This window comes from Suricata suricatta, chromosome 8, assembly GCF_006229205.1.
Source record: "Suricata suricatta isolate VVHF042 chromosome 8, meerkat_22Aug2017_6uvM2_HiC, whole genome shotgun sequence".
Taxonomy (NCBI): domain Eukaryota; kingdom Metazoa; phylum Chordata; class Mammalia; order Carnivora; family Herpestidae; genus Suricata; species Suricata suricatta.
In genome coordinates, this window is record NC_043707.1 from 20,306,690 (window position 1) to 20,320,661 (window position 13,972).

General features: G+C 60.4%; 2 protein-coding genes across 7 annotated transcripts in view; one reads left to right on the top strand and one right to left on the bottom strand.

Moving 5' to 3' along the window:
- The window catches only part of KIAA0556 (KIAA0556 ortholog), a 184,340-nt gene extending 180,829 nt beyond the window's left edge, over window positions 1-3,511 (top strand). For both annotated transcript variants that reach the window (XM_029946662.1, XM_029946663.1), the window contains 4 exons: window positions 498-599; window positions 1,123-1,283; window positions 1,375-1,463; window positions 1,983-3,511. In XM_029946662.1, coding sequence (XP_029802522.1) covers window positions 498-599; window positions 1,123-1,283; window positions 1,375-1,463; window positions 1,983-2,041 — 411 coding nt within the window. In that variant the 3' untranslated portion in view covers window positions 2,042-3,511. The remainder of the gene's footprint in view (window positions 1-497; window positions 600-1,122; window positions 1,284-1,374; window positions 1,464-1,982) is intronic.
- A 7,381-nt stretch (window positions 3,512-10,892) lies between these two features.
- GSG1L (GSG1 like) overlaps window positions 10,893-13,972 on the bottom strand; it is a 138,837-nt gene continuing 135,757 nt past the window's right edge. For 4 of the 5 annotated variants that reach the window (XM_029948253.1, XM_029948251.1, XM_029948255.1 and 1 more), the window contains one exon: window positions 10,893-11,533. In XM_029948253.1, coding sequence (XP_029804113.1) covers window positions 11,433-11,533 — 101 coding nt within the window. In that variant the 3' untranslated portion in view covers window positions 10,893-11,432. The remainder of the gene's footprint in view (window positions 11,534-13,972) is intronic. The other variant, XM_029948252.1, reaches the window with a different exon arrangement.

Sequence of the window (13,972 nt, forward strand, 5' to 3'; positions counted from 1 at the left end):
TCCCCCTGCACCGGGCAGAGTTCAAAGACACAGGCTAGAAACTCCCCCTCTGCTCTCAGGGCCTCTGCTATGCTGCTAGCTAGCTCGCTCGTTTGTGGTTGGGGAGAGGACAGATCGGGGTCAAGGCCGTGCAGATCCCCCAGGGACCCCACTCTTTGACCTGGGGCCCACCCCTTTGGCCAGTGAAGCCCTCACTGTGTGTCTGGCCTGACCTGGGGTGGGGGGAGAGAAGGGCGCACCTGCTTCTCCTCGGGTATTTGAATGAGGGCCACGCCGCCCGAGGCCCTCCCAGCTCAGCGGGTTTGTTGCAAACGCAGCCACACGTGACTAGACTCAAGATGGGCTTCCAGGGGGCGGGAGGCAGCAGGAACCCCAGCACCAGGGCCCCGGCGCCCGCCCCGCTCGCCCCTGCCTGCGTCTGGCACCGCCCCCCCCCCGCCCCTGCCCAGTGCCTGTTTCCAAACATGCCTGTTTTAATGAGCGCTCCTCTCTGACAGGTGAACCGGGTTTATGTGATTTTCGATCTGCCCACCACCGTGTCAATGATCAAATTGTGGAATTACGCAAAAACGCCCCATCGAGGGGTGAAGGAGTTTGGCGTAAGTACTTATTAGCTGGGTTTTTTGAGATAATTATGCTCGTTGGTAATTAGGCTGCCAGCAATTACCATTTGTCGCCGTTTGATTTGCTTCTCTCCGTTGCTGCCTCAGACACCAAGGCCTGGCCCTCGGCAGCAGGGGATCTGCCGTCTGCAGGCGAATTCAGAACCTGCCCCCAGTGACTTGAATCCTCACCCTGGAAAAAAGAGTGGCTTTTCTTTGATCTTGCGTTTTCCAGTCTTAGTGTTTAGGGAGTCCTTCAGGTTGGGAGGTAACCCTGGGGCCCGGAGAGCCGGGCGCCCCGGGGGCCAGAGACCTGGATTTGCCTCCCAGCACCACGTGGGCTGAAGGTATTTGAAGCCTGTGAGCCTCGGGTCCCCGTCTGACCGAGGGTTGCGATGATCTGACCTTACAACGCAGGCTGGGCCAGGGGGCGAGGCTCGGCCCCGCTGTGCCAGAGGCCGCCGGTGGGAAGGAGGGGGGCCCCCGGCCGCGCGGTGCAGCCCCCCCTCTGTCTGTCCAGCTCCTGGTGGACGACTTGCTTGTGTACAACGGGATCCTGGCCATGGTGGGCCACCTGGTGGGGGGCATCCTGCCCACGTGCGAGCCCACGGTGCCCTACCACACCATCCTGTTCACCGAGGACGCGGACGTGTGCCGCCAGGAGAGACACACGGCCATCAGGTGCGCCCCCACCCACCCCGCGGCCTCCCCCGCCAGCCCTCATGGGGACCGATGGCAGGGGCCGACCCCTCTGTCTTCTCCCTCCCCCCAGCAATCAGGTGGAGGACCAGGACGTCCAGATGATGAATGAGAACCAAATCGTCACCAACTCGAAACGGAAGCAGAGTGTCGTTGACCCGGGTCAGTGTGGGCTCTCAGCCCAGAGCTCGGGAGTTTAGGCTGAGTGGTCAGCAGCCAGCCCCCTCAGACCCCTCTTCTCTACCCAGGAGCCTGCCCCAGGGGTCTGAGCAGGGGCTGTGGGGGCAGAACCCCAGGGGCAGCATGTTGCCTACTTCCCACAGGCGCCTGGGAACCAGGTCCTTGGGGCGCACAAGGAAAAGACCCTGAGGGCAGATGCGCTGTGTGGAGTCGGTTGGGAAACCCGTGGGGGATGCACGGGAGGGGGGGGGATTCCCAGAGGAGGCGCTGTTTGAGCCGCGCCCTTCAAGATGCGGGGAGTTGGCCAGGCAGAGGGGGCAGTGTGAGAGGCCTGGAGGCGCTGCGCAGAGTTGCTGCAGGGGAGGCGATGGGTTGGTGTGCGGGCACCGAGCGTGGGGCTGCAGCCGGTGGCCTTCGCCGGCCACCTGGACAGTTTGGACTTCACCCCGGAGCGAGGGGCCGCCCACTGACTGAGGCCCACCCTCTGTACTCCCTTGACAGCACTGCGCCCCAAAACCTGCATAAGCGAGAAGGAGACGGCCCGACGGTGGTGGTGCTGACTGCGAAGGAGGGAGAGCCGGCCCTCCGGCCAGCGCCGGGCTCTGTCACCCGCCCCCACCCTCGTCCTCAGCCCTCCGCAGTCTGGACTCCGGGGGCTGGAAGAGGGAGCCCTGCTGCAGAAGTGTGGCCGTGGCCTTCCTCGGCCCCGCGGCCCTGGGGCTCCCTCCCAGGACACCAGCTCGGTGCCCTCGCACACGCTCTGACGCCTGTCCCCGCTCAGCCCGGATGGTGAGGTTGCCAGGGAGGACTACTACCCAGTGCGCAGTGTGGCTGCCCCGGCCCCGGGTCAGGCCTCAGCCAACAGCACCTTGAGCTGCACCCACGCCGAGGTGCCAACAGCTCTCCTCCCCCCACACCCCTGCCTCATCCGGGGCCTGGCGGAGCTGGCTGGGAGGTGGGGCAGTTCCCCAGTCCCCAGTGTCCAGCCAGGGGTGCAACACCCCCCTCGCTCATCCCAGGCAAGGAAGACAGTCCCCAGGGACCTGTGTCTCACTGAGGAGAGGAAGGGAGCTGTGCCCGCCCCCCATGCAGCCAGGCCCCGCAGCACCTGCCAGGGGGACAGCCTCACACCCTAGAGGGCTCTGGACGCAGGGCAGCCCGAGGACCGGGGCCACACACCTACCCTCGCACCCCGGAAGCCACCTTGAACTTTAGAGGAGGGCGGCCGCATCCCTGCGCTCTCACCAGGGGCTTCTCTCACTCGCCACCCCGAGTCTCACCCCTGCCGGGTGCCCTTGCCTGCGGGCAGGGCGGTGCTTGTCTCCCCCACCCCTTCCCCGCCGCTGCCGGCAGCTTCCCCGCAAGTTGGAAACGTGCCTTGCACCCCCAGCCGAGCGGGGCTCCGAGCGCATCTATTTCCATCTATGTAACAAGCTCGGATCAGGGACCTAATTGGTTTCCCAGTGGTGGGTAATTTCTCGTTCCAAATATTAATCCGCTGTTTTGCTGGCGCCCAGCCCGGCCCGCCGCGCCGCTGTACTCCGAGTCCGTTCCTATGCAACCGGCAGCCCGCACTTGCTTCATGAGCTTTGCCGAGCAGCTCTGCAAATGCGCTTTTCATTTGGAGCAGGGGGCCGGGCGAAGAGAAGGAATGGTTTCTCCCAGAGAGGATCCATCATTTCTGCGGCTTCCGCACTCACCACCCCTATGTGGGGGCGCCCCAGAGGCCTGTGGGCTCCCAGAGGGGAGCCGGGGCTGGGGATAGTTGCGGGTGGATGGCTGATCAGGCCGGCACTTAGGTACCTTTAAAGGCTGTTACAGCTTCCCATCCCCACCTGAGGCTGGGGGCCCCTGTCAGGCTGTCGGGGAGTTTGCTGGAGCACCACACACACCCACTCCTAGAACCTCCGCTGATGTTTATAGTAATTGTGTGCACCGTGTGGCTTGGGGGGCCCGCTGTACAGGCATTAACTCTAAGATAAATCTCTATTTTTCTCTCTTGCAAAATCAATAAAAGATGTTGTTAAGAATATGGTCCAACATACTGGATTTGGGGTCAGACAGAGGGAACGGGGCAGGTCCCCCCCGGACCTCCCCTTCCACCACCTGCAAATGGGGCCGTGATCCTGGACAGACGTATACGTACTGGTCATTTTGTGCCTGGCACTAACTCATTTAATCCACGTAATAACCCCGTGGGGTAGGCACTGTCACGGTCCTCCTTTTGCAGATGAGAGAATCGAGGCACAGAGAGGTTGAGTGACTTACCCAGGACACACGGCTTTGAAAGCCATTGGTGCACAAGTCCTGGGACTGCCACAGGAGAGCTGAAGCAGGCTGAAATCCCTGGGGCTTTGGCCCTGGGGTTTCCCTGAGGCTCATGTGGATCCTTAAAGCCAAGCCCCCTACACACACCCCCCAATGCCAGATTCCTGGGCCACCTCCTATGGTTTCCAGGTCCCTTGCTTCCCTCAGAGGTGATCTTGGTTCTTGGTTGGTGGCCCTTGGCATCAGGAGAGAGCAGCCCTGGGGAGGGGTGGAGGGAGAAGGCTCACTTGCGGGCAGGGTGTCCGGGCGAGTGCATTGGTACTAAGTAGGGGGCCCCTGGGAACCCCCCCCCCCCCTCTATACTAGGCCCCCCCCCCCCCCCCCCCCCCCCGCCATGCTTCCCTCTGAGCACCTGCCCGGAGAGGGGCTCTGCCCTGCCCAGCCACCCCGTGGTGGAGAGTCTCCCCCTACCGGTGGGCAGGCAAGCCCTTTCAGCACCCCGTGGGGTGGGAGGCCCCCGCCCTGCTCTCACGCCAGGGAGCAAAGCTGGCCCAGGAGGCCCCCGTTAACAGAGCAGCGCAGGCCCCTACTAGGGGCAATTGCGGCTCAGCGCCAGTGGTCCGGAAATGCCACCTCTTCAAGGATTTTAAGAGAAGACAGAACTCCAGGTGTTTTCTGTCTTTTTTTTTAATGTGAAAATCGAACTTCTAAATGTCGGCTCAGCTTAACCAAGCAAATACCAAGCGAGCCAAACGGGTTCCAAGTCCTGCGTAGCCCACCCTCCACCCTGGCTCCCTGCCCGCCTCAGGATGAACTCTGGTGCCCCCCTCCCTTCCTGGGCACCCTGGAGGCCACCGTCCCCCCCAGCCTGTGGCTCCCCGAATGCCCCCAAGCTGGTTCCTCCCTGGGAGGCCCAAGGAGGGAGGGAATCATGCCTTGACCCTCAGACCTCCGTGGGCACAGAGGCAGGGGTCAGCCAGTGACCTGTGCGTGCCCGAGTGGCAGTCCCCACCTGCAGCCCTGGTGGGAGAGCAGACGCCTCTCCTGGTCCCCACTCCACATGTAAGCACTGGGCAGAAGTTACCACAAAGCTGTCCCTGTCGGCTCGGGGCCATGCCCACACCCGGGCGTGGGTCACGGCTCTTGGCTGCAGCCAACAAGAGAGTTGGGCTCCGGAAGACCCTCCCCGCAGGCTTCTGTCCCCCTGGGGACCTGCCTCCTCTGTCCAGCAGTGGGAAGGACCTGCTTCTGTCTGTTAATTTGTCTCGGGCAGTTCTGGCCCTGGAGCCACAACCCTGGAAGGACCCACGTGGTCCCCGGGAGCAGCCGCCCCCCACCTGGGAGAGTTTGCCACTATGTCCTGGGTCCCTCTGCAGGACGCCACACCCCCACAGCCCCTCCGTGCCAGGCCCTGCCTGCTGGGCCCTGCCTGCTTCCCTCACCACGGCGGCCCTGCGAGGCCCCAGAGCCTGCGCAGGTGACAGTGCCGTGGGGCCCAGCAGGGGTGGGGCGTCCAGAAGGTTCTCCTGGGGCCATGCAATCCAAGCCTCTGGGGTCCAGTCAGCAACGGGCCCAGGTCCAGGGCTGGGGGAGGCAGATGTGGCCTCTGTCCAATGGGTCGCCTGTCCCTGTGTGCTGTGGGTGGACCGCGGGCTCTGTGGGCGTGTCCCTGCTCCTCCGTGTGACATGAGGCATTCAGGACAGCTGCTCCACTCACAGCCGCTGCCCGAGGGCCGATCTCTGGCAGTCACGTTTGGTGACAGTAACACAAAAACAGTAGCTCCAATACATGCTCAGCCCTCCCCACCATGCTGGATGCCCCCTGGTGCCCCTGGTTTCATCACTGAGACCTTTCACTGCGGGCGCCCTTGTCCCAGGTGCTGGAGATGAGGAACAGTGCAGGTTCAAGTCCAGGGGAGTGATTTATCCCCCCGACACAAACCTCCCTCGGCTTCCTACCCAGACAGCAGGGTGCTGGCAGTGCCCGCCTCAGGGAGCTGATCTGGGCGCCCCCACAGCGTCTCCTGGCAAGGAAGACACAAGTCCCACAGCCAACCCCATGTGCGGGTGTGCAGACTGAGGCTTTCGTAGTGAGAGTGTCCTTTGGCCTGAGACGGGACTCCCAGGCCGCCCAGCACCGGCCCGGCTCCTCACACAGCGGCCCAGCACCACCTCCACCGGACCCTCCAGACCGTCCGGGGGCCGCCCAGCCTCAGCTAGCCGGCGCACGAGGGGCGCTGGCCTGAGAGCACCGGTGGGTGTCTTAGCCCTCCTCCCCCTCCCCTCCTCCTCTCCTCCTCCCCTACCTCCCCCTTCTCCTCCTCCTCCACAACCTCCTCCTCCTCCTCCTTCCCAGCCGGCTCCCACCCCTGCTCTGTTCATTCTCTCCACCCCCACTCTCTTCTCCCCACCCCCCACACCGCCCACACTCAGCCTGGAGGTTTCCGGGGGCATCAGGAGGGTCCTAGGATGGGAGCCTGTGTGGTGGCCCATCTCCTGCACCAGAGCCCCCTTCCTGCTCCCCCGGAATCCCGGCCCGTCTGTCCTCCCCGGCCTGGCCTCTGGCATTGGCCCAGCCACAGGCCTCCCTCAAGGCAGAGGCTCAGACGGTGTCGGTCCATGATGAAATGTGGTCCAAAAAGCAATTACCCGGCTCTGGCGGGCTGGGCTGCGCTGGGGACAGGACAGAGGTCCCGCGCCGGGATTTCCTGTCTGTCCATGCAGTAAATCCCCACACGGAGGAGATTGGTTTTTCCTCATGACTGATGGTCCCCGGCTGGGCTGAGTTTGTCCTCACTCCTGCGGCGGGATGGTCCCCCGGTGCAGTGGTGCGGTTTGTTCACTGCCCACAGCCCTGGAGTGACGGGTGAGTGGAGCTGAACTCCAGCCCCCACCCCACCCCCCAAGCCGTGGGCCCCAGGCTCGTTCTCCCGTGGTTTGAGGTCAGGAGCTTTACTAGTTCATCCCCTCAGAGGACACCTGTTCCTGATTCCCGCCGCTGCCCCGAGTGGCCCACAGTGTCCCTGCCTGCACAGGGTCAAAGCCCCAACAGGAGCCTCAGAGAAAAGCCAGCTCAGCCCAGGTGTCCCTCATGCCCTCACCCGTCCCCAGGCCACCCTATCTATGTCTACTTACTTCGTCCCCCGTGCCACCGCAGCCTAAGCCCCCGCCATCACCCGCCAGGCCCTGCTACAGTCTGGTCACCTGGCCCCTGCCTTGCACGCCATCTCCCAGGCCTTCCCCACGCACAACCACAAGGAACCTGCCCAAATGCTGAGCTGACCATGTCCTCCTCTAAAAAGCCTCCTGCCAGCAGCTCCCTATGGCCACACTTTGTGCCATGACCCACAGGCCCCAAAGGCTCTGACCCCCAATGACCAACTGCTCAGCAGCAGATCGTGTACCCTCACCCTAAGCTCCAAGTGCTGTGTCCTATCATCATGCCGCACCCAACATTCCTCTCCACCCCAGGGCTTTTGCACATGCTGTGGCTTCTGCCCAAACTCCCTGGCGGCTTCCTTCAGTCCCTGCTGTAATGGCCCTTCCCAAGAGGCCCACCCTCTTGGCTCCAGGCCTTCCCTGGGGTGCTTCCATATTATTCCTCTCACTCAGAGGTGATGGTTTTGTTGTTAGAATTATTCGATTAATCTGTCTCCTCGCTGGAAGGTCAACTCCACGAGGGTGAACAGCAGGTCTGCGGGACTCACCATGGCAGCGCCAGTCATGCCTGGCACACACAGGCCACTCAGGAAGTAGTTCCCGGATGAAGGCAGCCCACCACGGTCAGGGGTGGGCTCAGGATTTGAACTACCTCCACAGCTCCTGGTACTTTCTGGTCTTCACTTCCTCCAAGGGGATGAGCCTCCGGGCGACTTGTCCTCAGGCCTGGCTGCTGGGAACGAATGCCCCCGAGGGAGACAAGCGTGTGGCCAGGAAGAGCTGGCTTCGGGATAACAGCTTTCAGAGCCACCAGCCAAAGCTGACGTCAGCCCAGCGACTCCCTGAGGCCTGGGCCTTTGCGTTAGCCCTCAGCTAGGGCCCTCTGCACCTGGGGAGGGGGGAGGCATAGCAGACAAGAGGGCAGAGCCCCGCTGCAGGGCACTGAGCGTGTGCGACGCAGGTCCGCGGCCAGACGTGCCCAGCATGAGCACGCGCCTCGGGGCCGGCGGTCACGGGCACCAGTGGGGCCGAGCAAACGCACTTAGCACAGGTGCTCATACAAACTCCAGCTTGTAAGATGTCAAAGTCGGGTGTGCACAGGAGCCCAGCGGACGTGGATACAGCACTGCAGGCACCTTGGGCAGACCTCTATGTGCTCATCCGGGCACCTCCTGCCTTCAAACCCGGTGTTCCGCCCCACCCCCCACCCCAGATTCAGGCAAAAGGTGGCATTTGCTCCCTATGTGAACACAACCCTCCCAGTAACTCTCAGTAGGGATGCGCTGGGACCACGCATTTGGCCTGCCTGGAAGTGCTTCCTTGTATCTAACCAGCAGCCGCCTTGCTGCAGGCTCCGCGGGACTGAAAGACAGCTAGCGCTCACCTCCTGCCCAGCAGGTGCCCAGACAGACCGGAGGACATGAAGCCTGAGTGGCCCCGTGAAGGCCTTCACTCGAGCCGTCCGCACACCATCATCACAAACTACTTGCACGATTATTTATTGAGTATTTTTCTTCAAGCCAACTCTGTCTTTTTTTACTTAAATGCCTATTTTGGTTTCATCCTAAGCAACAGCGTCTGTGAAACCGTGACACCGACGTGCCCGTTACACATTTTTTTCCTAATACACATTTACATGAACACGACTATTAAAATAGATTAAAATTTTGCCCACGTGTCAACTAAAATCATCTCCTGGGCTTCTGTGGTCCAGCCGCCAATTACAGAAGGACCTGGGTGAGAAGAAAGGGCCCCAAGATGCCGGGTGCCCCGGGTGCCCAGATCCCCATCTACAGTGGCTTCTTCTTGCCCAGAGGCCAAAGCCCAAACTCCTTGCCCTGATGTTCAAGACCTGTGTAAGTGGACCCTGGTCTCCCTCCTAGAGCTGTCTCCTGAGAGCCCCACACAGTAGGTCTGCAATATTTGCCAAATGAATGGAAAATGGGTTAATGAATCACTCATGTGACTAGTCGGTGCACGCACGAATGAGTGAACACACACCTCGGCATCTGAGACTCAAGATATCTGAATCTGCCCCTGACCAAGCCCCAAATCGGAGAGACATTGCCAACCTTACCCCCTCCCACAGCAATCTCTTGACGTTTCCCTCCTAACTAGTTCCCGAATCTGCCCCCGTGGTCCCATCCTCCGGGGCTACTGTGCAAGCCAGACGTCCCTCTTCCTGCCCTTCGAGCATCCTAGGATAAGGTGGGTACGGTGCCTTCCACATCCGCTCTCTACCCAGAGCAGCAGCAGAGCCCCACCTAGAACTCACAGCTGGGCACAACCCCAGGACAAAGTCCCAGCTTCCTAAGGAGGCTCTGTGTCCCTCTGGCTTGGCTCCCCTTCCTCCTCACCCCCCGCCCCCCATGGCTCTCCCTTCTCTCCACACCTGCTGTCTAGACTGTTGTAGTAACATTCCAACTTTCTTCTCTCCACGCTCTTGCCTACCTGAATCTAGATGACCTTTTTCCCAAGGGGGCCCTCCTAACCTCCACTTCCTCCTCCCTCCTCCAGCAGGTGCTGCCTTTGGGGGTCCCACAGCTCCTGGCTTTCCCTCATCAAGAACACTAACAAAGCACTCGCTATATGCCTGGCTCTGGTCTAAGTGCTTCACATATATTAGCTCATTTAACCCTCAGGACAGCCAGCTGTAAGAGGTAGGTATAATGATTATCCCCATGTGCCCATGGGGAGGAGGCACAGAGAGGTTAGGTCACTTGTTTAAGGTCTCAAGTGGAGGAGCTGGAATCTAAAGCCAGGCTGCCTGGGGGCACCTGGGTGGCTCAGTTGGTTAAGTGTCTGACTTCAATCTAGGTCACCAACTTGCTGTTACGAGTTTGAGCCCTGCATCGGGCTCTGTGCTGACAGCTCAGAGCCTGGAGCCTGCTTCAGATTCTGTGTGTGTGTGTGTGTGTCTGCCCCTTCCCCACTTGTGCTCTCTCTCAAAAACATTAAAAAAATTTTTTTAACCCAGGCTGCCTGACCCCAGAGCTGGGCCACACAGCACCCCTGTACGATAACCATCTGTCTAGTTAGCTGTCATGCCCACCTGTGAGGACAGACACTCTGGATGGCTCAATATCCCACCTCAGGTGCCTGCTGCAGTGTGACACATCGTAGGGGCACAGTGAACTGTATCATTGGATAGATGGATACGAGAAGAGTTAAATAGTAAATATGGGTCCTACACGAAAGGAAGGTGGAAGAATGTCTAGTACAAGGAAGGATGACAACTGATAGATGGATGATGATGGAAGGATGAACAGATGATGGATGGATGGATGGTTGGATGGATGGATGGATGGACAGATGATGAGAAGGATGGACAGATGATGGATGGATGGATGGATGGTTGGTTGGATGGACTGAAGGAAGGATGGACAGATGATGGATGGATGGATGGATGGTTGGATGGACTGAAGGAAGGATGGACAGATGATGGATAATGTATGGATGATGAATGAGCAATAGGTGGATGGAAGAGTGAAGAACATTCTTTACTTGGGGGAAAGCTCTAGAAATCCTGGAAAGGGACGAGGCTCTGGTTCAGATCTCAATTCTGCCATTTGCTACCTCTGTGATCTCAGGCAAGTTATGTCATCTCTGTGACCCCAGGTTCCCGCCTCTTTATAATATGGATGTTTTCTCAGGCACCTGAGCCCTAAAGGTAGCTCCAGACACAGGGGAAAGGTCCCCATGGGGTCTGGGCAGCTTAGGGCCTGGACTTGAGGGCCTGTCTCCCGAACTTCCCACCTGCCTGGCCCACCCCCACCTTGCCCACCCTCTGGAATCCACCCTGACCCAACCCCCTAGACCCAGCCTCCATGCTGGGTTCCCTCCTTCCCGAACCTCAGTGTGTGGCCCTGACCCCAGCACACTCAGGCTGTCTCACCTTCAGGTTCCCGGAAGACCTGATGGGGGGGGGGCCGTGGGGGGCAGCCACAGCCCAGGGAGCAACTGGCCTCCACACACAGCAAGAAAACAGGTTCAACAAGCATTTATTGTGGCCCTGCCATGTGCCTGCTGTGTGACCCCCCCCGCGGACCCAGCGCCAGGAGGCCCCACCCGCTCCCTGCCTTGTGCAGGGCTCCCCACGGCCCAGCCCCTCTGAACTTCCTGTCCGGCTCTCAGTGGCCAATGACCTTGACTTTCCTGGCATCCCAGATGCAGAGCCGATGACCTTGACTTTCCTGGCATCCCAGCTGCAGAGCCAATGGCCTTGACTTTCCCGGCATCCCAGCTGCACCAAACAGGGCACCGCCTGTGACAGCAGCAAGAGTCAGGAGCTGCTGTCCCAAAGTCGCAGTGTGGGCCCTGCCCATTCCCTTGGGCCACCCCGGCTCCCCTTACAGGACCCTGAGCCCCAGACAGCAGTGGGAGGGGTAGGCCTGCGTCTCCCACACAGGCTGGCTGAGTTCACAGCACGCGGGCCAGGTCTCCAGGGGCACCGGACCAGTGGTCCTCTGGCAGGGGGCCGGTTCCAACGACAGCCTGAGGTCTGGGGGCCAGGCTGGGTCTCCGTCACACCCAGTGCCCCAGGACCCAGCACTGACGGTTCAGCTCTGGCATCTCGTGAGTGGAGCTCCGCGGCCAGGAATCTCCCATGTGCGGGTGGTGTCCTGCTGAGAGACGGGGTGGTCAGTGCAGACGGTGCCTCCCTCCACCCCCACGGCCACTGCCCACCGCCCGTGCCAGCCCGTCCACCTGCCCTCTAACACTCCCGCCCACCCATCCAGCCGCCCACATCCATCTCGCTCTCCAGCTCGCCATCTACCCACTCGCACACTGCTCCCACCCATCACCCGCCCACCTAGACGTACGTCTGCCACCACCCGCTGCCAGCACCCTCCTCTCACACTCCACCCACCCACAGCAGGCCTGCACCCACCTGTCAACACACCGGCACCCCCATCACACCCTCCCCTACCCCCATGATGCACCGGCAGCCCTACTGCCCATGTCCGCATCCACCTGCAGCCCAAGACCCCGCATCCTCCCGCTCACCCTCCCTGCGCTGCCCGGCTTGCTCGGCCGCCTCCCCCCTGCCAACGCTGCATCCGCTCACTCGCCACTGTGCACCCATCCGCCAACACTCCATCCCCCCGCCCCGTCCCCGCCTGCCCAGACATCCTGTAACCACCTCTGCACCTACCCGTGTGTCCGCCGCCCCGTCAGGCCTCCCTGAGCTACTCTGTATGGGAGGGTTCGGGGGATAAGCCTTGGGGAATCGCGTGCTGAGGGCGAGGGCATGGGGGCACCCCAAGTAACTGTGAGCCGCTTCCTGGGCCGAGGCGCCCCCACTGCCCACTGCTCCCAGTGACCCAGGCTGGCCGAAGGCCTGAGGGCTCAACCCAGTCCCACACGCTTACTCCTGGGTTTCCCTGGATTCCCGGCCGCCCGCCCCCTGCCTTCCGGGGCAAGTGCCTCCTGAAGGTCTTCCAACCCCCCAGACGCATCTCCATCCCCACCCCACCGCCTGCCAAGATGTCCTCATACCCACCGTGCATCGAACCCCCTAGGCCCAGTGCCCGTCTCGCCTCCCCGCAGGAGGCCCCTGACCCCTCTCGGCCGCCCTCGGGTGCCTCGCTTGTCCTGGAGCACCCCACCCCGACCAGCACTTGCGGCCTTGCCCCTATCGGGCCGTGAGCTGAGAACCGGGACAGGCAGAGCGAGGGGAACAGGGAGGAGAGACCGACTTGGCAGATGGGCCGGGGGGCCAACCAAGCCTTCCCCGTCTATACCCTACTTGGTTCCAGCCTCCCTACCCTGTGAGGTGGCTCCCACCCATTTTACAGAGGAGGGAACTGAGGCTCAGCAAGGTTGAGCAGCTGTCTCACGATTCACAGCTAATGGCAGGGCCGGATGGAATCAAACTTTCGAATTAAAGACGTTTGATCCGTGTTCTGTCCATTCGGAGCGCTCATGGATACTCAGACGGACTTGTCATCCTTCAGGGGCAGACGGGCCCTTGGAAGCAAGCCCCCCTGAGGTGGGAATTCCTGCCGGAGCCAAGCTCCTGCTTGCACACCTCTAAAGACAGACAGCTCATTACTCTTCCTGTACCCCCAAATAAGCTGTATTGGGAGAGTTTTCCTCACAACAAAGGCCGGAAGGCAACAGACAAATGTGAGGAGAGTTGTGCCCATAAGGGGGTGCAGGGTGGTTGTGGGTCCTTTTTTTTTTCTTTTTTTGCTTTGACTCTTTTTTTTAATATTCTTTAATGCTAGTGCTTTGCTAATTTTACTGTATTTTAAAAAGGGTGCGAAACATTTGGCAAACATTCTGGAACCGTTTGGCCTCAGGAAAAACATTTGTTTTGGCCCCAGTCGCCGAAATAGTTGCATTCTTTGGAAGCGAATGCTGCCAAGATTAGAGGTGTTTGGATTTAAAAAAAAAAAAATCTAGAAGCAAATATTTGATGTGCCGAAAGGTTTGATTGTTTTTCTAAATGAATATTTAAAAGTGAGCGTGGCGGCTCTTACCGTGGCCAACAGGCAGAATCTCGGAGAATTTGTTGGAACACAGAGCAAGTGATCGTGCGTTCCGAAGGAGAAAGGAAGGCCATGATCCCTGCCCTTCCTTGAGTTAAAATCAGGCTCCTTGTCCCCTGGATCCAGAGGCCAGGTCACTGAGGACTGGGGCCCTCCTCCCCTCTTTTTCGTCCCGGGAGGGGCTGGGGGCCCAGAGGCATTTACCATGTAGAGCAGGGAGCTCTGGCCTCCCCGTGCCTGCGGAGATCCCCCCAATGCCAGACCTTCTCTTCCCTTCTCTCGGTCCCTTTACTTTTGGACTAGTCACCAGCCATTGGGGGGGAAGCACCCTAGGCTGTCCCTCAGAGAATCCCACCTCAAAATGTCTACTCGGTCCACTCAGATGACACAAATGGGTGAAACAGCCAGAAGGAGCCCCTCTTCAGCTCTGGCCGACTGTTGCCAGGGAGAATGGGGGGACTCGCCTTTTCCAAAGAGTTTAGAGACAATGAAAATCCGAATTTCACAATAAAATCTGCTGGCTTTCAGTAATGACAAGGGAGGCTTTCGAAACCACAGGCTGGACTCAGG